This window comes from Panulirus ornatus, chromosome 18, assembly GCF_036320965.1.
Source record: "Panulirus ornatus isolate Po-2019 chromosome 18, ASM3632096v1, whole genome shotgun sequence".
Classification (NCBI taxonomy): domain Eukaryota; kingdom Metazoa; phylum Arthropoda; class Malacostraca; order Decapoda; family Palinuridae; genus Panulirus; species Panulirus ornatus.
The window spans coordinates 6,661,752-6,684,251 of NC_092241.1; the positions used below are offsets into that span (position 1 = coordinate 6,661,752).

The following is a 22,500-nucleotide window of genomic DNA, read 5'->3' on the forward strand; positions in this document are numbered from 1 at the left end:
GTATATACGACCCTTGAGCACGACGGTATACACGACCCTTGAGCACGACGGTATATACGACATTAGTGCGATACACGTCATTAATCAAGACACCAGCACGTCGTATCAGCGTGTATACGATGGCAGTTTACGACAAACAGTGCACCATCAACAACAATAAACAAAATTATTTTGATACTATACAAACAATAACCTAATTCAACAATATATAATAACCTCATCTAGTTCATTTCCAGCAGTAATCTACCTTTTTTTCTAAGTAATATACTTTTTTAAGTAATCCTGGAATGAATTAAGTAATCCATTTATCAACTCACCCGATTAAAAATTAAAAAAATAAAAAAAAAACCGAGCAATATAATATAGGTTTTCATGCCCCCATCTCCACACTGCTAAGCCATTTTTCCCTCTTCTTCGGGTCTTAAATGAGGAAAAACACTATTGCCGTCAGGAAAATTAGCATTATCTAACCTATTAAACCACAAACAAACAATAGTTACTGAAACCAAAACAATAAATAAGCCTGAAAATAAAAAAAATAATAATAAACAAACGAGTCGATTCAAAATTCCACAAGTCATGGAACTATTGCCTCACCAGATCATATATATAAGCATTTCCTTCTCATTTCTCTATCTTTATTTATAAGCATTTCCTTCCCATTTCTCTATCTTTATCTATAAGCATTTCCTCCCCATTTCTCTATCTTTATCTATAAGCATTTCCTCCCCATTTCTCTATCTTTATTTATAAGCATTTCCTTCTCATTTCTCTATCTTTATTTATAAGCATTTCCTCCTCATTTCTCTATCTTTATTTATAAGCATTTCCTCCCCATTTCTCTATCTTTATTTATAAGCATTTCCTCCCCATTTCTCAATATTTATAAGCATTTCCTCCCCATTTCTCAATATCTATAAGCATTTCCTTCCCATTTCTCTATCTTTATTTATAAGCATTTCCTTCTCATTTCTCTATCTTTATTTATAAGCATTTCCTTCTCATTTCTCTATCTTTATTTATAAGCATTTCCTCCTCATTTCTCTATCTTTATTTAGAACCATTTCCTTCTCATTTCTCTATCTTTATTTATAAGCATTTCCTCCTCATTTCTCTATCTTTATTTATAAGCATTTCCTCCCCATTTCTCAATATTTATAAGCATTTCCTTCCCATTTCTCTATCTTTATTTATAAGCACTTCCTTCTCATTTCTCTATCTTTATTCATAAGCATTTCCTTCTCATTTCTCTATCTTTATTTATAAGCATTTCCTTCTCATTTCTCTATCTTTATTTATAAGCATTTCCTTCTCATTTCTCTATCTTTATTTATAAGCATTTCCTTCTCATTTCTCTATCTTTATTTATAAGATTTTCCTTCTCATTTCTCTATCTTTATCTATAAGCATTTCCTTCTCATTTCTCTATCTTTATCTATAAGCATTTCCTTCTCATTTCTCTATCTTTATTTATAAGCATTTCCTTCTCATTTCTCTATCTTTATTTATAAGCATTTCCTTCTCATTTCTCTATCTTTATTTATAAGATTTTCCTTCTTATTTCTCTATCTTTATCTATAAGCATTTCCTCCTCATTTCTCTATCTTTATTCATAAGCATTTCCTTCTCATTTCTCTTATCTCCCTTTCCCATTCTCACCACACAAAGGTCTCTCTCTCTCTATATCTATCTCCCTCGGGGGGGGTCTCTCTCTTTTCCATTCACAAAAGACACTTGGATATAAGAGACCACCCCCCCCCTTCCCCCCATCTTGAGGGTCTGTTAAGACTCTGTAACATTTTTTGTAATCTTTTGTACTTCAGTGTGGCGGCTGCTGGCAACTCCTGGGCGAGGTATTGTTTTTTTTTTTCTTTTCCTTTTTTTTTTTCCTTTGCTTCCTTCTCAACACATCTTAAGCTTTGGAATTCTCAGTCATTTTTCTATTTTTTCTTTTGTTTTTTTTGTCTTCTTTGTCCCAGCCAATGGCTATGACCTATCTTACTTTCAAGGAAGATACTTGTTTTAACTTTCTAATAAAAAAAAAATAGCTTAAAATTCTTTCTTATTTTTACATTTTCCTTGTGTTTTTAAATAAAAAATATAGATTAAAATTCTTTCTTATTTCTATATTTCCCTTGTGTTTTTAAATAAAAAAATAGCTTAAAATTCTTTCTTAATTTTATATTTTCCTTGTGTTTTTAAATAAAAAATATAGATTAAAATTCTTATTTTTATATTTTCCTTGTGTTTTTAAATGAAAAATATAGATTACAATTCTTCCTTATTTTTATATTTTCCTTGTGTTTTTAAATGAAAAATATAGATTAAAATTCTTTCTTATTTCTATATTTTCCTTGTGTTTTTAAATGAAAAATATAGATTAAAATTCATTCTTATTTTTATATTTTCCTTGTGTTTTTAAATAAAAAAGCTTAAAATTCTTTCTTATTTCTATATTTTCCTTGTGTTTTTACATAAATAAAATAGCTTAAAATTCTTTCTTATTTATATATTTTCCTTGTTTTTAAATAAAGAATATAGCTTAAAATTCTTTCTTATTTTTATATTTTCCTTGTGTTTTTAAATAAAAAAAATAGCTTAAAATTCTTTCTTCTTTACTTTCCTTATGTTTTTAAATAAAAAAATAGTTCAAAATTCTTTCATTTTTATATTTTCCTTGTGTTTTTAAATAGAAAAAATAGTTTAAAATTCTTTCTTATTTTTATATCTTCCTTGTGTTTTTAAATGAAAAATATAGATTAAAATTTTCTTATTTTCATATTTTCCTTGTTTTTAAATAAAAAATATAGCTTAAAGTTCTTTCTTATTTTTATATTTTCCTTGTGTTTTTGAATAAAAAATATATTAAAATTCTTTCTTATTTTTATATTTTCCTTGTGTTTTTAAATAAAAATATATTAAAATTCTTTCTTATTTCTATATTTTCCTTGTGTTTTTAAATAAAAAGATATATTAAAATTCTTTCTTATTTCTATATTTTCCTTGTGTTTTTAAATAAAAATAGCTTAAAATTCTTTCTTACTTTTATATTTTCCTTGTGTTTTTAAATAAAATAGTTTAAAATTCTTTCTTATTTCTATATTTTCCTTGTGTTTTTAAATAAAAAATAGTTTAAAATTCTTTCTTATTTTTATATTTTCCTTGTGTTTTTAAATGAAATAAAAAAATAGCTTAAAATTCTTCCTTATTTTCATATTTTCCTTGTGTTTTTAAATAAAAATATAGCTTAAAATTCTTTCTTATCTTTATATTTTCCTTGTGTTTTTAAATAAAAAATATAGCTTAAAATTCTTTCTTATTTTTATATTTTCCTTGTGTTTTTAAATAAAAAATATAGCTTAAAATTCTTTCTTATTTTTATATTTTCCTTGTGTTTTTAAATAAAAAATATAGCTTAAAATTCTTTCTTATTTTCATATTTTCCTTGTGTTTTTAAATAAAAAATATAGCTTAAAATTCTTTCTTATTTTTATATTTTCCTTGTGTTTTTAAAAATAAAAATAGCTTAAAATTCCTTCTTATTCTTATACTTTCCTTGTGTTTTTAAATGAAAAAAAATAGCTTAAAATTCTTTATTTTTATATTTTCCTTGTGTTTTTAAATGAAAAAAAATAGCTTAAAATTCTTTATTTTTATATTTTCCTTGTGTTTTTAAATAAAAAAATAGCTTAAAATTCCCTCTTATTTTTATATTTTCCTTGTGTTTTTAAATGAAAAAAATAGCTTAAAATTCTTCCTTATTTTTATATTTTCCTTGTGTTTTTAAATAGAAAATATAGCTTAGAATTCTTACTTATTTTTATATTTTCCTTGTGTTTTTAAATAAAAAATTGCTTAAAATTCTTTCTTATTTTTATATTTTCCTTGTGTTTTTAAATAAAATAAAAAATAGCTTAAAATTCTTCCTTATTTTTACATTTTCCTTGTGTTTTTGAATAAAAAATATAGCTTAAAATTCTTTATTTTTATATTTTCCTTGTGTTTTTAAATAAGAAAATAGCTTAAAATTCTTTCTTATTTTTATATTTTCCTTGTGTTTTTAAATAAAAAATACAGCTTAAAATTTTTCCAAATTTTTACATTTTCCTTGTGTTTTTAAACAAAAAAATAGCTTAAAATTCTTTCTTATTTTCATATTTTCCTTGTGTTTTTTTTAAAAAAAAGAAAATAGCTTCAAATTCTCTTATTTTCATATTTTCCTTGTGTTCTTGAATAAAAAAATAACTTAGAATTCTTCCTTATTTTTATATTTTCCTTGTGTTTTTAAATAAAAAATAGCTTAAAATTCCTTCTTTACTTTCCTTGTGTTTTTAATATCCGCGTCTTATTATTTTTTCTATGTCTTTGACCCGTTCTTTTTATCTGTGTTCCATGGCACCGTCTCCACCACGTCACATAGATACGTTACACGTCAATGGTTACGGTACACGTCACATCAGCGAGGTGACACATGAATATACCAGGTCTACACCAGCACGTCACATGAATGCGGTACACGTCACTATACACAGCAGTTTTGACAGCAAAACCCTCACATAAGTATGGCACACGTCAGTATTTATAACACCAACACGTCACTTCAGTGTGGTACACGTCAGCACAGTAGTTATAACACCAACACGTCACATCAGTGTGGTACATGTCAGCACAGTAGTTATGACACCAACACGTCACTTCAGTGTGGTACACGTCAGCACAGTAGTTATAACACCAACACGTCACATCAGTGTGGTACACGTCAGCACAGTAGTTATAACACCTACACGTCACTTCAGTGTGGTACATGTCAGCACAGTAGTTATAACACCAACACGAATCTTCAGTGTGGTACACGTCAGCACAGTAGTTATAACACCAACACGTCACATCAGTGTGGTACACGTCAGCACAGTAGTTATAACACCAACACGTCACATCAGTGTGGTACACGTCAGCACAGTAGTTATAACACCAACACGTCACATCAGTGTGGTACACGTCAGCACAGTAGTTATAACACCTACACGTCACATCAGTGTGGTACACGTCAGCACAGTAGTTATAACACCAACACGTCACTTCAGTTTGGTACACGTCAGCACAGTAGTTATAACACCAACACGTCACCTCAGTGTGGTACATGTCAGCACAGTAGTTATAACACCAACACGAATCTTCAGTGTGGTACACGTCAGCACAGTAGTTATAACACCAACACGTCACATCAGTGTGGTACACGCCAGCACAGTAGTTATGACACCAACACGTCACCTCAGTGTGGTGCACGTCAGTACAGTAGTTATAACACCAACACGTCACCTCAGTGTGGTACACTTCAGCAGAGTAGTTATAACATCAGCACGTCACTTCAGTGTGGTACATGTCAGCACAGTAGTTATGACACCAACACGTCACTTCAGTGTGGTACACGTCAGCACAGTAGTTATAACACCAACACGTCACATCAGTGTGGTACACGTCAGCACAGTAGTTATAACACCTACATGTCACTTCAGTGTGGTACACGTCAGCACAGTAGTTATAACACCAACACGTCACTTCAGTGTGGTACACGTCAGCACAGTAGTTATAACACCAACACGTTACTTCAGTTTGGTACACGTCAGCACAGTAGTTATAACACCTACACGTCACATCAGTGTGGTACATGTCAGCACAGTAGTTATAACACCAACACGTCACATCAGTGTGGTACACGTCAGCACAGTAGTTATAACACCTACACGTCACTTCAGTGTGGTACACGTCAGCACAGTAGTTATAACACCTACACGTCACTTCAGTGTGGTACACGTCAGCACAGTAGTTATAACACCAACACGTCACATCAGTGTGGTACACGTCAGCACAGTAGTTATAACACCAACACGTCACATCAGTGTGGTACACGTCAGCACAGTAGTTATAACACCTACACGTCACATCAGTGTGGTACACGTCAGCACAGTAGTTATAACACCTACACGTCACATCAGTGTGGTACACGTCAGCACAGTAGTTATAACATCTACACGTCACATCACTGTGGTACACGTCAGCACAGTAGTTATAACATCTACACGTCACATCACTGTGGTACACGTCAGCACAGTAGTTATAACACCAACAAGTCACTTCAGTGTGGTACACGTCATCACAGTAGTTATAACACCTACACATCACTTCAGTGTGGTACACGTCAGCACAGTAGTTATAACACCTACACGTCACATCAGTGTGGTACACGTCATCACAGTAGTTATAACACCAACACGTCACATCAGTGTGGTACACGTCAGCACAGTAGTTATAACACCAGCACGTCACTTCAGTGTGGTACACGTCAGCACAGTAGTTATAACACCTACACGTCACATCAGTGTGGTACACGTCAGCACAGTAGTTATAACACCAACACGTCACATCAGTGTGGTACACGTCAGCACAGTAGTTATAACATCTACACGTCACATCACTGTGGTACACGTCAGCACAGTAGTTATAACACCAACACGTCACTTCAGTGTGGTACACGTCAGCACAGTAGTTATAACACCTACACGTCACTTCAGTGTGGTACACGTCAGCACAGTAGTTATAACACCAACACGTCACTTCAGTGTTGTGCACGTCAGTACAGTAGTTATAACACCAACACGTCACCTCAGTGCGGTACACGTCAGCACAGTAGTTATAACACCAACACGTCACCAGTGTGATACGTCAGCACCGTAGTTATAACACCAACACGTCACTTCTCTGATGACGATGATAACACTACAAAAAATATGAATCTTAAAACTTAAAAAAAAAATTAAAACACTTAAAAAATCAAATTTAAAACACTTAAAAATCAGATTTAAAATACACTTAAAAATCAAATTCAAAATACACTTAAAAAATCAAATCAAGAAGCACTCAAAAATCAAATTTATGATACACTTGAAAAATCAAATCTGAGATACTTAAAAATCAAATTTGAAACACTTAAAAATCAAATTTAAAACACTTAAGAATCAAATTTAAAACACTTAAGAATCAAATTTAAAACATTTAAAAATCAAATTTAAAATACATCAAATCTAAAATACACTTCAAAAAATCAATTCTAAAACACACTTCAAAACTCCAAATTTACGATACACTTAAAAGATCAAATTTAAAGATAGACTTTAAAAAGACACAATTTGAAAATACTTAAAATTTATATAGTTCTTGACACGCCAGACCCGAATCCCAGCTGGTACACAGAGGGCGTGTGTATGTGTGTATGTGCGTGTGTATGTGTGTGTATGTGTGTATGTGTGTGTGTGTGTGTGTGTGTGTGTGTGTGTGTCTTGCCTTACCTGCAAATGGATTGGAATTTTCTTCACATGGGCACCGTTCATGATGGCTATAATAAATTGACGAGAGGGAAGAAGATGATGAAGATGATGATGCTAAGATGAAACTGCACTCGGGTTCGAAGATGGGCGGGCAAGGGGGCGCGCGGGGGAGGGATGCAAGCCACCCAGCTGGACTGAAACCGTGTGTGTTTTGTTTGGAGATGATCCTAGCGGCTAAGACCCAGCCCTCTCCTAGCTCCTAGGGCGGTGGCGGCGGACGCTAGACTGCGACGAACGAACACACCGCCAGCGATATCCTCTCTCCCTCCCTCCCTCAGTGTTTTGGCGCCCCTTATCGAGCGTTGGCGACGACGACGCCGCCGCCGCTCCGCCCCCTTTCTCGTGACGTCACCCGGCCCCGCCCCAATGCTTGGATACGTCATTCCTTTTTCCCCTTCCCTCCCTCCCCCTCACCCCTTCCCTCACCCCTTCCCTTCCCTTCCCTCCCCTTAGAGGGAAAATATTAAATGGTGACGTCAGCCACTGTCAGCATGACGTCAGCCACTGTCAGCAATCTGTCCAAAACCCAGCTAGAATTTTGGGAGGGGCCCTATACCAAGCACGAAAAGCTGAGTTAAACTCCACGAATGGGTCTTTGACCTGACCCCTTTTTTAAAAGGGGGTCAGGTCAAAAGGGGTCAAGCCAATGACACACACAGAGAGAGCCCGTCGTGTCCACCGCCGCCACCCGTCTTGTTAAGGTCGGCCCATATACCCAATTGCAGTCAAGGGTCGTAAATAGGGTGTGGGAATTGGCAACATTCTCTCTCTCTCTCTCTCTCTCTCTCTCTCTCTCTCTCTCTCTCTCTCTCTATCTATCTATCTATCTATCTATCTATCTCCCCTCAAAATAAAATCGACTTTCAACTCCAGTTCGTTAGGCTGTCCCCTCTCCTCTCCCCTCCCCCCCATTTTACCCCCCCCCTATATACCTCTCGTTACCCCACACCCCACACCCCCACAACTCATCAAATCATCCCTAAACTATTACTTCCTCTTTTTCCCACCCTTTATCTCCTTCCCCGTGCGCTCCCACAGTCACATCCCACACCACACGCCCTCTCTCTCTCTCTCTCTCTCTCTCTCTCTCTCTCTCTCTCTCTCTCTCTCTCTCTCTCTCTCTCCCCTTGCACGCCACTATCTATCCACGCCTCTATCTATCTATCTATGTCTCATCTTCCCTCCCCTTCCCCGTTTATCATGCTCTTCTGTCCCTCACCAACCACACCCCCCTTAACCCCCCCCCCACACACACGTTCCAAGCAAACTCTCTCTCTCTCTCTCTCTCTCTCTCTCTCTCTCTCTCTCTCTCTCTCTCTCTCTCTCTCTCTCCCCAGCCCCCACGGAACAGGGGGCAACAGCCAACCCTAAACCACACTTCCGGCACTCTCTCTCTCTCTCTCTCTCTCTCTCTCTCTCTCTCTCTCTCTCTCTCTCTCTCTCTCTCTCTCTCTCTCTCTCTCGTCATCCAACTCACAATTTATTCCGGCCACGAAATGTATAAATAAAAAAAAATTCCATTTTCCTCCCCATACAACTCCCATCATTTGTTCTGACAACTTTAAATTTACAAAAACTAATATTTTTGTTTTTTCCTTTTGCGTCCTCTAATTAAGTCTCTATAGAAGTCTCTACCATAGTTATATATATATATATATATATATATATATATATATATATATATATATATATATATATATATATATATATATATATTCCTATGAGTCCACGGGCAGAATGAAACACGAAAAGTTCCCAAGTGCACTTTCGTGTAATAATCACATCATATATATATATATATATATATATATATATATATACATATACATACTGTAGCCTATTCATTTCGCTATCCAAGCCTTTAAACATTTATTTCTCTCTTCATTTATCTCTATCAAAATAATGAGCCGCATGGATAACAAAATTGTACGTTATCATTATCTTTTTAACACCTGAAGTCGTGTATAAGACCTAATTACTGGTGATAACTAGAGAGTAAAGGTAATAATTGGCATAGGCATTTGATAACTCAAAATCCCACATAACCAACCAAGCCATCAAGAACGTAATTACTTTGGCGTTTAAAATAAATGCACAAAAATTAAGTTGGTGATTTTTAGGTGTTTACCAAAAAATGAATAAAAAAAATATGGTGGTTTTTTTAAGGGTTTTTAAAAAACAAATTCAAATTGGTTATTATACAACTATACAGTGATGGTTTTAAATGAGTTAGGCCAGCAGTCGAAGCAGATACAGCCTAACTACCCAATTAACTCGTCCCTCCATCAAATGATCAAAATGGGTGATGCTTATTAATGTTTGGCTCATACTGTAAGTCAAAAGCTGTGATCATATATATATATATATATATATATATATATATATATATATATATATATATATATATATATATATATATATATATATTACAGTTCAAAACGAATAAATGAAAAAAAAATTAATAGTCATACACTAATATAAATGCAACGTCAATTTTTCTCTGAAAAATGTAAAATTTAACGCGTCAAAATAATAATAATAATGATAATAATAATAATAATAATAATAATAATAATAATAATAATAATAATAATAATTGTCATACAACCTATCCTATAAATGCAATGTCAAATTTCCTCTGAAAAATGTAAGATTTAACGCGTCAAAATAATAATAATAATGATAATAATAATAATAATAATAATAATAATAATAATAATAATAATAATAATTGTCATACAACCTATCCTATAAATGCAATGTCAAATTTCCTCTGAAAAATGTAAGATTTAACGCGTCAAAATAATAACAATAATAATAATAATAATAATAATAATAATAACAATAATAATAATAATAATAATAATAATACAAGGAGTGTTCTATAAAATGACAAAATCTCATTAGCATAATTAAAAGAAGTCATAAATATTTAATGAACCCACTGGTGTATTAATATACCACGAAATGCAGTCTCCATAATGATGCAACACTGCAGTTCTTAAAAATAATACAACAGTCTCAAAAATAATACAACACCAGTCTTAAAAATGATACGACACGTCTAAAAAATAATACACCAGTCTTAAAAATAATACACCACCAGTCTCAAAAATAATACACCAGTCTCAAAAATAATACAACACCAGTCTTAAAAATAATACAACACCAGTCTCAAAAATAATACACCAGTCTTAAAAATAATACAACACCAGTCTTAAAAATAATACACCAGTCTCAAAAGTAATACACCAGTCTTAAAAATAATACACCAGTCTTAAAAATAATACAACACTAGACTTAAAAATAATACAACACTCAACTTAAAAATAATACAACACTAGACTTAAAAATAATACAACACCAGTCTTAAAAATCATACAACACTGCAGTCTTAAAAATAATACAACACTAGACTTAAAAATAATACAACACCAGTCTTAAAAATCATACAACACTGCAGTCTTAAAAATCATACAACACTGCAGTCTTAAAAATCATACAACACTGCAGTCTTAAAAATCATACAACACTGCAGTCTTAAAAATCATACAACACTGCAGTCTTAAAAATCATACAACACTGCAGTCTTAAAAATCATACAACACTGCAGTCTTAAAAATCATACAACACTGCAGTCTTAAAAATCATACAACACTGCAGTCTTAAAAATCATACAACACTGCAGTCTTAAAAATATACAACACTAGACTTAAAAATAATACAACACTAAACTTAAAAATAATACACCAGTCTTAAAAATAATACACCAGTCTTAAAAATAATACACCAGTCTTAAAAATAATACACCAGTCTTAAAAATAATACAACACTAAACTTAAAAATAATACACCAGTCTTAAAAATAATACACCAGTCTCAAAAATAATACACCAGTCTCAAAAATAATACAACACCAGTCTTAAAAATAATACACCAGTCTTAAAAATAATACAACACTAAACTTAAAAATAATACACCAGTCTTAAAAATAATACAACACCAGTCTTAAAAATAATACAACACCAGTCTTAAAAATAATACAACACCATCTTAAAAATAATACACCAGTCTTAAAAATAATACACCAGTCTCAAAAATAATACACCAGTCTCAAAAATAATACACCAGTCTCAAAAATAATACACCAGTCTCAAAAATAATACACCAGTCTCAAAAATAATACACCAGTCTTAAAAATAATACAACACTAAACTTAAAAATAATACAACACTAAACTTAAAAATAATACACCAGTCTTAAAAATAATACACCAGTCTCAAAAATAATACACCAGTCTTAAAAATAATACACCAGTCTTAAAAATAATACACCAGTCTTAAAAATAATACACCAGTCTCAAAAATAATACACCAGTCTTAAAAATAATACACCAGTCTCAAAAATAATACACCAGTCTCAAAAATAATACACCAGTCTCAAAAATAATACACCAGTCTCAAAAATAATACACCAGTCTCAAAAATAATACACCAGTCTTAAAAATAATACACCAGTCTTAAAAATAATACAACACTAAACTTAAAAATAATACACCAGTCTTAAAAATAATACAACACTAAACTTAAAAATAATACACCAGTCTCAAAAATAATACACCAGTCTTAAAAATAATACAACACCAGTCTTAAAAATAATACACCAGTCTCAAAAATAATACACCAGTCTCAAAAATAATACACCAGTCTCAAAAATAATACAACACTAAACTTAAAAATAATACACCAGTCTCAAAAATAATACACCAGTCTCAAAAATAATACACCAGTCTCAAAAATAATACACCAGTCTTAAAAATAATACACCAGTCTCAAAAATAATACAACACCAGTCTTAAAAATAATACACCAGTCTTAAAAATAATACACCAGTCTTAAAAATAATACAACACCAGTCTTAAAAATAATACAACACCAGTCTTAAAAATAATACAACACCAGTCTTAAAAATAATACAACACCAGTCTTAAAAATAATACACCAGTCTTAAAAATAATACAACACCAGTCTTAAAAATAATACACCAGTCTTAAAAATAATACACCAGTCTTAAAAATAATACACCAGTCTTAAAAATAATACAACACCAGTCTTAAAAATAATACACCAGTCTTAAAAATAATACACCAGTCTTAAAAATAATACAACACCAGTCTTAAAAATAATACAACACCAGTCTTAAAAATAATACAACACCAGTCTTAAAAATAATACAACACCAGTCTTAAAAATAATACACCAGTCTTAAAAATAATACAACACCAGTCTTAAAAATAATACAACACCAGTCTTAAAAATAATACAACACCAGTCTTAAAAATAATACAACACCAGTCTTAAAAATAATACAACACCAGTCTTAAAAATAATACAACACCAGTCTTAAAAATAATACAACACCAGTCTTAAAAATAATACAACACCAGTCTTAAAAATAATACACCAGTCTTAAAAATAATACACCAGTCTCAAAAATAATACACCAGTCTTAAAAATAATACAACACCAGTCTTAAAAATAATACAACACTAAACTTAAAAATAATACACCAGTCTCAAAAATAATACACCAGTCTCAAAAATAATACAACACCAGTCTTAAAAATAATACACCAGTCTCAAAAATAATACAACACCAGTCTTAAAAATAATACACCAGTCTCAAAAATAATACACCAGTCTCAAAAATAATACAACACCAGTCTTAAAAATAATACACCAGTCTCAAAAATAATACACCAGTCTCAAAAATAATACACCAGTCTCAAAAATAATACACCAGTCTCAAAAATAATACACCAGTCTCAAAAATAATACACCAGTCTCAAAAATAATACAACACTAAACTTAAAAATAATACAACACCAGTCTTAAAAATAATACACCAGTCTCAAAAATAATACACCAGTCTCAAAAATAATACACCAGTCTCAAAAATAATACACCAGTCTCAAAAATAATACACCAGTCTCAAAAATAATACACCAGTCTCAAAAATAATACACCAGTCTCAAAAATAATACACCAGTCTCAAAAATAATACACCAGTCTCAAAAATAATACACCAGTCTCAAAAATAATACACCAGTCTCAAAAATAATACACCAGTCTCAAAAATAATACACCAGTCTCAAAAATAATACAACACTAAACTTAAAAATAATACACCAGTCTCAAAAATAATACACCAGTCTCAAAAATAATACACCAGTCTCAAAAATAATACACCAGTCTCAAAAATAATACACCAGTCTCAAAAATAATACACCAGTCTCAAAAATAATACACCAGTCTCAAAAATAATACACCAGTCTCAAAAATAATACACCAGTCTCAAAAATAATACACCAGTCTCAAAAATAATACAACACCAGTCTTAAAAATAATACACCAGTCTCAAAAATAATACACCAGTCTCAAAAATAATACACCAGTCTTAAAAATAATACAACACCAGTCTTAAAAATAATACACCAGTCTCAAAAATAATACACCAGTCTCAAAAATAATACAACACCAGTCTTAAAAATAATACAACACCAGTCTTAAAAATAATACACCAGTCTCAAAAATAATACAACACCAGTCTTAAAAATAATACAACACCAGTCTTAAAAATAATACACCAGTCTCAAAAATAATACAACACTAAACTTAAAAATAATACACCAGTCTCAAAAATAATACACCAGTCTCAAAAATAATACAACACTAAACTTAAAAATAATACAACACTAAACTTAAAAATAATACACCAGTCTCAAAAATAATACACCAGTCTTAAAAATAATACACCAGTCTCAAAAATAATACACCAGTCTTAAAAATAATACAACACCATCTTAAAAATAATACACCAGTCTCAAAAATAATACACCAGTCTCAAAAATAATACACCAGTCTCAAAAATAATACACCAGTCTTAAAAATAATACAACACTAAACTTAAAAATAATACAACACTAAACTTAAAAATAATACAACACTAAACTTAAAAATAATACAACACTAAACTTAAAAATAATACAACACTAAACTTAAAAATAATACAACACTAAACTTAAAAATAATACAACACTAAACTTAAAAATAATACAACACTAAACTTAAAAATAATACAACACTAAACTTAAAAATAATACAACACTAAACTTAAAAATAATACACCAGTCTTAAAAATAATACACCAGTCTTAAAAATAATACAACACCAGTCTTAAAAATAATACACCAGTCTCAAAAATAATACAACACCAGTCTTAAAAATAATACAACACCAGTCTTAAAAATAATACAACACTAAACTTAAAAATAATACACCAGTCTCAAAAATAATACACCAGTCTCAAAAATAATACAACACTAAACTTAAAAATAATACACCAGTCTCAAAAATAATACACCAGTCTTAAAAATAATACACCAGTCTCAAAAATAATACACCAGTCTTAAAAATAATACACCAGTCTCAAAAATAATACACCAGTCTCAAAAATAATACACCAGTCTCAAAAATAATACACCAGTCTCAAAAATAATACACCAGTCTCAAAAATAATACACCAGTCTCAAAAATAATACACCAGTCTCAAAAATAATACAACACTAAACTTAAAAATAATACACCAGTCTCAAAAATAATACACCAGTCTTAAAAATAATACAACACCATCTTAAAAATAATACAACACCATCTTAAAAATAATACACCAGTCTCAAAAATAATACACCAGTCTCAAAAATAATACACCAGTCTCAAAAATAATACACCAGTCTCAAAAATAATACACCAGTCTCAAAAATAATACACCAGTCTCAAAAATAATACACCAGTCTTAAAAATAATACACCAGTCTCAAAAATAATACAACACCAGTCTTAAAAATAATACAACACCATCTTAAAAATAATACACCAGTCTTAAAAATAATACAACACCAGTCTTAAAAATAATACAACACCAGTCTTAAAAATAATACAACACCATCTTAAAAATAATACACCAGTCTCAAAAATAATACACCAGTCTCAAAAATAATACACCAGTCTCAAAAATAATACAACACCATCTTAAAAATAATACACCAGTCTCAAAAATAATACACCAGTCTCAAAAATAATACACCAGTCTCAAAAATAATACAACACCATCTTAAAAATAATACAACACCAGTCTTAAAAATAATACACCAGTCTCAAAAATAATACAACACCAGTCTTAAAAATAATACAACACCAGTCTTAAAAATAATACACCAGTCTCAAAAATAATACAACACCATCTTAAAAATAATACAACACCAGTCTTAAAAATAATAACACCACCAGTCCACATTATCACCATATCACCACACCATCACAATATCACCACACCACACCACCACCACAATATCACCACAACCACACCGCTTATATCACCACACCACCACCACAATATCACCCCACCATCACAGTATCACCACACCACCACCACAATATCACCATATCACCACACCATCACAATATCACCACACCACCACCACAATATCACCACACCACACCGCTTATATCACCACAATACCACCAAAATATCACCACACCATCACAATATCACCACACCACCACCACAATATCACCATAATATCACCACACCACCACCACAATATCACCATAATATCACCACACCACCACCACAATATCACCATAATATCACCACACCACCACCACAATATCACCATAATATCACCACACCACCACCACAATATCACCACAATACCACCACAATATCACCACACCATCACAATATCACCACACCATCACAATATCACCACACCGCTTGCTAGCGGTCGTCCGACTTGCTAGGGCCGTAACCCGCTTAAAATTGCCCACGCACTTTTCTTACGCAAATTACGCAGTTTTCTTACGCAAATTACGGTTTTCTTACGCAAATTACGCAGTTTTTTTACGCAAATTACGCATTTTTCTTACGCAAATTACGCATTCTCTTACGCGAATTACGCAGTTTTTACGTAAATTACGGTTTTCTTACGCAAGTTACGAACTCTCTTACACAAATTACGCACTTTCTTACGCAAATTACGCACCTTCTTACGCAAATTACGCACTTTTTTTACGCAAATTACGCACTTTTTTACGCAAATTACGCACTTTTCTTAGGCAAACCATCATAACCTGAGCCCGTTTTCATTTTACGTATCTCAAGGGCCAACTAAACTAAACTGTCAGAACCTGTTGATAGCTGGTACGACCCCCCTTGGCTGTCACAAGGGCGTGGCCATCGTAACCAAAGGTCGTAAGTCGTGCTACAGAGTCGTAAATAAGTCGTGCTCCAGGGTCGTATATAGTAATTCGTGCTCCAGGGTCGTACATAATCAGTCGTGGTCCAGAGTCGTACATAATCAGTCGTGGTCCAGAGTCGTATATTAGTCGTGGTCCAGGGTCGTATATAATAAGTCGTGGTCCAGGGTCGTACATAATCAGTCGTGGTCCAGAGTCGTATATTAGTCGTGGTCCAGGGTCGTATATAATAAGTCGTGGTCCAGGGTCGTACATAATCAGTCGTGGTCCAGAGTCGTATATTAGTCGTGGTCCAGGGTCGTATATATATCTCGTGCTACAGGGTCGTATATAATCAGTCGTGCTCCAGAGTCGTATATAATCAGTCGTGCTCCAGGGTCGTACATCATCAGTCGTGGTCTAGAGTCGTATATTAGTCGTGGTCCAGGGTCGTATATAATCAGTTGTGCTCCAGGGTCGTATATAATCAGTTGTGCTCCAGGGTCGTATATAATAAGTCGTGGTCCAGGGTCGTATATAATAAGTCGTGGTCCAGGGTCGTATATAATAAGTCGTGGTCCAGGGTCGTATATAATAAGTCGTGGTCCAGGGTCGTATATAATCAGTTGTGCTCCAGGGTCGTATATAATAAGTCGTGCTCCAGGGTCGTACATAATCAGTCGTGGTCCAGAGTCGTACATAATCAGTCGTGGTCCAGAGTCGTACATAATCAGTCGTGGTCCAGAGTCGTACATAATCAGTCGTGGTCCAGAGTCGTACATAATCAGTCGTGGTCCAGAGTCGTACATAATCAGTCGTGGTCCAGAGTCGTACATAATCAGTCGTGGTCCAGAGTCGTACATAATCAGTCGTGGTCCAGAGTCGTACATAATCAGTCGTGGTCCAGAGTCGTACATAATCAGTCGTGGTCCAGAGTCGTACATAATCAGTCGTGGTCCAGAGTCGTACATAATCAGTCGTGGTCCAGAGTCGTACATAATCAGTCGTGGTCCAGAGTCGTACATAATCAGTCGTGGTCCAGAGTCGTACATAATCAGTCGTGGTCCAGAGTCGTACATAATCAGTCGTGGTCCAGAGTCGTACATAATCAGTCGTGGTCCAGAGTCGTACATAATCAGTCGTGGTCCAGAGTCGTACATAATCAGTCGTGGTCCAGAGTCGTACATAATCAGTCGTGGTCCAGAGTCGTACATAATCAGTCGTGGTCCAGAGTCGTACATAATCAGTCGTGGTCCAGAGTCGTACATAATCAGTCGTGGTCCAGAGTCGTACATAATCAGTCGTGGTCCAGAGTCGTACATAATCAGTCGTGGTCCAGAGTCGTACATAATCAGTCGTGGTCCAGAGTCGTACATAATCAGTCGTGGTCCAGAGTCGTACATAATCAGTCGTGGTCCAGAGTCGTACATAATCAGTCGTGGTCCAGAGTCGTACATAATCAGTCGTGGTCCAGAGTCGTACATAATCAGTCGTGGTCCAGAGTCGTACATAATCAGTCGTGGTCCAGAGTCGTACATAATCAGTCGTGGTCCAGAGTCGTACATAATCAGTCGTGGTCCAGAGTCGTACATAATCAGTCGTGGTCCAGAGTCGTACATAATCAGTCGTGGTCCAGAGTCGTACATAATCAGTCGTGGTCCAGAGTCGTACATAATCAGTCGTGGTCCAGAGTCGTACATAATCAGTCGTGGTCCAGAGTCGTACATAATCAGTCGTGGTCCAGAGTCGTATATTAGTCGTGGTCCAGGGTCGTATATAATCAGTTGTGCTCCAGGGTCGTATATAATAAGTCGTGGTCCAGGGTCGTATATAATCAGTTGTGCTCCAGGGTCGTATATAATAAGTCGTGGTCCAGGGTCGTATATAATCAGTTGTGCTCCAGGGTCGTATATAATAAGTCGTGGTCCAGGGTCGTATATAATCAGTTGTGCTCCAGGGTCGTATATAATCAGTTGTGCTCCAGGGTCGTATATAATCAGTTGTGCTCCAGGGTCGTATATAATAAGTCGTGGTCCAGGGTCGTATATAATCAGTTGTGCTCCAGGGTCGTATATAATCAGTTGTGCTCCAGGGTCGTATATAATAAGTCGTGGTCCAGGGTCGTATATAATCAGTTGTGCTCCAGGGTCGTATATAATAAGTCGTGGTCCAGGGTCGTATATAATCAGTTGTGCTCCAGGGTCGTATATAATCAGTTGTGCTCCAGGGTCGTATATAATCAGTTGTGCTCCAGGGTCGTATATAATCAGTTGTGCTCCAGGGTCGTATATAATCAGTTGTGCTCCAGGGTCGTATATAATAAGTCGTGGTCCAGGGTCGTATATAATAAGTCGTGGTCCAGGGTCGTATATAATAAGTCGTGGTCCAGGGTCGTATATAATCAGTTGTGCTCCAGGGTCGTATATAATAAGTCGTGGTCCAGGGTCGTATATAATAAGTCGTGGTCCAGGGTCGTATATAATAAGTCGTGGTCCAGGGTCGTATATAATAAGTCGTGGTCCAGGGTCGTATATAATCAGTTGTGCTCCAGGGTCGTATATAATAAGTCGTGGTCCAGGGTCGTATATAATAAGTCGTGGTCCAGGGTCGTATATAATAAGTCGTGGTCCAGGGTCGTATATAATAAGTCGTGGTCCAGGGTCGTATATAATAAGTCGTGGTCCAGGGTCGTATATAATAAGTCGTGGTCCAGGGTCGTATATAATAAGTCGTGGTCCAGGGTCGTATATAATAAGTCGTGGTCCAGGGTCGTATATAATAAGTCGTGGTCCAGGGTCGTATATAATCAGTTGTGCTCCAGGGTCGTACATAATCAGTCGTGGTCCAGAGTCGTACATAATCAGTCGTGGTCCAGAGTCGTACATAATCAGTCGTGGTCCAGAGTCGTACATAATCAGTCGTGGTCCAGAGTCGTACATAATCAGTCGTGGTCCAGAGTCGTACATAATCAGTCGTGGTCCAGAGTCGTACATAATCAGTCGTGGTCCAGAGTCGTACATAATCAGTCGTGGTCCAGAGTCGTACATAATCAGTCGTGGTCCAGAGTCGTACATAATCAGTCGTGGTCCAGAGTCGTACATAATCAGTCGTGGTCCAGAGTCGTACATAATCAGTCGTGGTCCAGAGTCGTACATAATCAGTCGTGGTCCAGAGTCGTACATAATCAGTCGTGGTCCAGAGTCGTACATAATCAGTCGTGGTCCAGAGTCGTACATAATCAGTCGTGGTCCAGAGTCGTACATAATCAGTCGTGGTCCAGAGTCGTACATAATCAGTCGTGGTCCAGAGTCGTACATAATCAGTCGTGGTCCAGAGTCGTACATAATCAGTCGTGGTCCAGAGTCGTACATAATCAGTCGTGGTCCAGAGTCGTACATAATCAGTCGTGGTCCAGAGTCGTACATAATCAGTCGTGGTCCAGAGTCGTACATAATCAGTCGTGGTCCAGAGTCGTACATAATCAGTCGTGGTCCAGAGTCGTACATAATCAGTCGTGGTCCAGAGTCGTACATAATCAGTCGTGGTCCAGAGTCGTACATAATCAGTCGTGGTCCAGAGTCGTACATAATCAGTCGTGGTCCAGAGTCGTACATAATCAGTCGTGGTCCAGAGTCGTACATAATCAGTCGTGGTCCAGAGTCGTACATAATCAGTCGTGGTCCAGAGTCGTACATAATCAGTCGTGGTCCAGAGTCGTACATAATCAGTCGTGGTCCAGAGTCGTACATAATCAGTCGTGGTCCAGAGTCGTACATAATCAGTCGTGGTCCAGAGTCGTACATAATCAGTCGTGGTCCAGAGTCGTACATAATCAGTCGTGGTCCAGAGTCGTACATAATCAGTCGTGGTCCAGAGTCGTACATAATCAGTCGTGGTCCAGAGTCGTACATAATCAGTCGTGGTCCAGAGTCGTACATAATCAGTCGTGGTCCAGAGTCGTACATAATCAGTCGTGGTCCAGAGTCGTACATAATCAGTCGTGGTCCAGAGTCGTATATAATCAGTTGTGCTCCAGGGTCGTATATAATAAGTCGTGGTCCAGGGTCGTATATAATAAGTCGTGGTCCAGGGTCGTATATAATCAGTTGTGCTCCAGGGTCGTATATAATAAGTCGTGGTCCAGGGTCGTATATAATAAGTCGTGGTCCAGGGTCGTATATAATCAGTTGTGCTCCAGGGTCGTATATAATAAGTCGTGGTCCAGGGTCGTATATAATAAGTCGTGGTCCAGGGTCGTATATAATAAGTCGTGGTCCAGGGTCGTATATAATAAGTCGTGGTCCAGGGTCGTATATTAGTCGTGGTCCAGGGTCGTATATAATAAGTCGTGGTCCAGGGTCGTATATAATAAGTCGTGGTCCAGGGTCGTATATAATAAGTCGTGGTCCAGGGTCGTATATAATAAGTCGTGGTCCAGGGTCGTATATAATAAGTCGTGGTCCAGGGTCGTATATAATAAGTCGTGGTCCAGGGTCGTATATAATAAGTCGTGGTCCAGGGTCGTATATAATCAGTTGTGCTCCAGGGTCGTATATAATAAGTCGTGGTCCAGGGTCGTATATAATCAGTTGTGCTCCAGGGTCGTATATAATAAGTCGTGGTCCAGGGTCGTATATAATAAGTCGTGGTCCAGGGTCGTATATAATCAGTTGTGCTCCAGGGTCGTATATAATAAGTCGTGGTCCAGGGTCGTATATAATCAGTTGTGCTCCAGGGTCGTATATAATAAGTCGTGGTCCAGGGTCGTATATAATCAGTTGTGCTCCAGGGTCGTATATAATAAGTCGTGGTCCAGGGTCGTATATAATAAGTCGTGGTCCAGGGTCGTATATAATAAGTCGTGGTCCAGGGTCGTATATAATCAGTTGTGCTCCAGGGTCGTATATAATAAGTCGTGGTCCAGGGTCGTATATAATCAGTTGTGCTCCAGGGTCGTATATAATAAGTCGTGGTCCAGGGTCGTATATAATCAGTTGTGCTCCAGGGTCGTATATAATCAGTTGTGCTCCAGGGTCGTATATAATAAGTCGTGGTCCAGGGTCGTATATAATAAGTCGTGGTCCAGGGTCGTATATAATCAGTTGTGCTCCAGGGTCGTATATAATCAGTTGTGCTCCAGGGTCGTATATAATAAGTCGTGGTCCAGGGTCGTATATAATAAGTCGTGGTCCAGGGTCGTATATAATAAGTCGTGGTCCAGGGTCGTATATAATAAGTCGTGGTCCAGGGTCGTATATAATAAGTCGTGGTCCAGGGTCGTATATAATAAGTCGTGGTCCAGGGTCGTATATAATAAGTCGTGGTCCAGGGTCGTATATAATAAGTCGTGGTCCAGGGTCGTATATAATCAGTTGTGCTCCAGGGTCGTATATAATAAGTCGTGGTCCAGGGTCGTATATAATCAGTTGTGCTCCAGGGTCGTATATAATCAGTTGTGCTCCAGGGTCGTATATAATAAGTCGTGGTCCAGGGTCGTATATAATCAGTTGTGCTCCAGGGTCGTATATAATAAGTCGTGGTCCAGGGTCGTATATAATAAGTCGTGGTCCAGGGTCGTATATAATAAGTCGTGGTCCAGGGTCGTATATAATAAGTCGTGGTCCAGGGTCGTATATAATAAGTCGTGGTCCAGGGTCGTATATAATAAGTCGTGGTCCAGGGTCGTATATAATCAGTTGTGCTCCAGGGTCGTATATAATAAGTCGTGGTCCAGGGTCGTATATAATCAGTTGTGCTCCAGGGTCGTATATAATAAGTCGTGGTCCAGGGTCGTATATAATAAGTCGTGGTCCAGGGTCGTA

The 22,500-nt window shown here is 35.5% G+C and overlaps 1 protein-coding gene across 19 annotated transcripts in view; it reads right to left on the minus strand.

The window, feature by feature from the left end:
- The window catches only part of CRMP (Collapsin Response Mediator Protein), a 214,114-nt gene that overhangs the window by 81,798 nt on the left and 109,816 nt on the right, over nucleotides 1-22,500 (minus strand). Inside the window, exon 1 of one of the 19 annotated variants that reach the window (XM_071672838.1) lies at nucleotides 7,347-7,631. The exons of the other annotated variants lie outside the window; for them this stretch is intronic. Within the exon in view, the coding sequence (XP_071528939.1) occupies nucleotides 7,347-7,388 (42 nt within the window). The 5' untranslated portion in view covers nucleotides 7,389-7,631. Of the gene's footprint in view, nucleotides 1-7,346; nucleotides 7,632-22,500 lie in introns of those variants that run through there. 19 annotated transcript variants of the gene reach the window in all.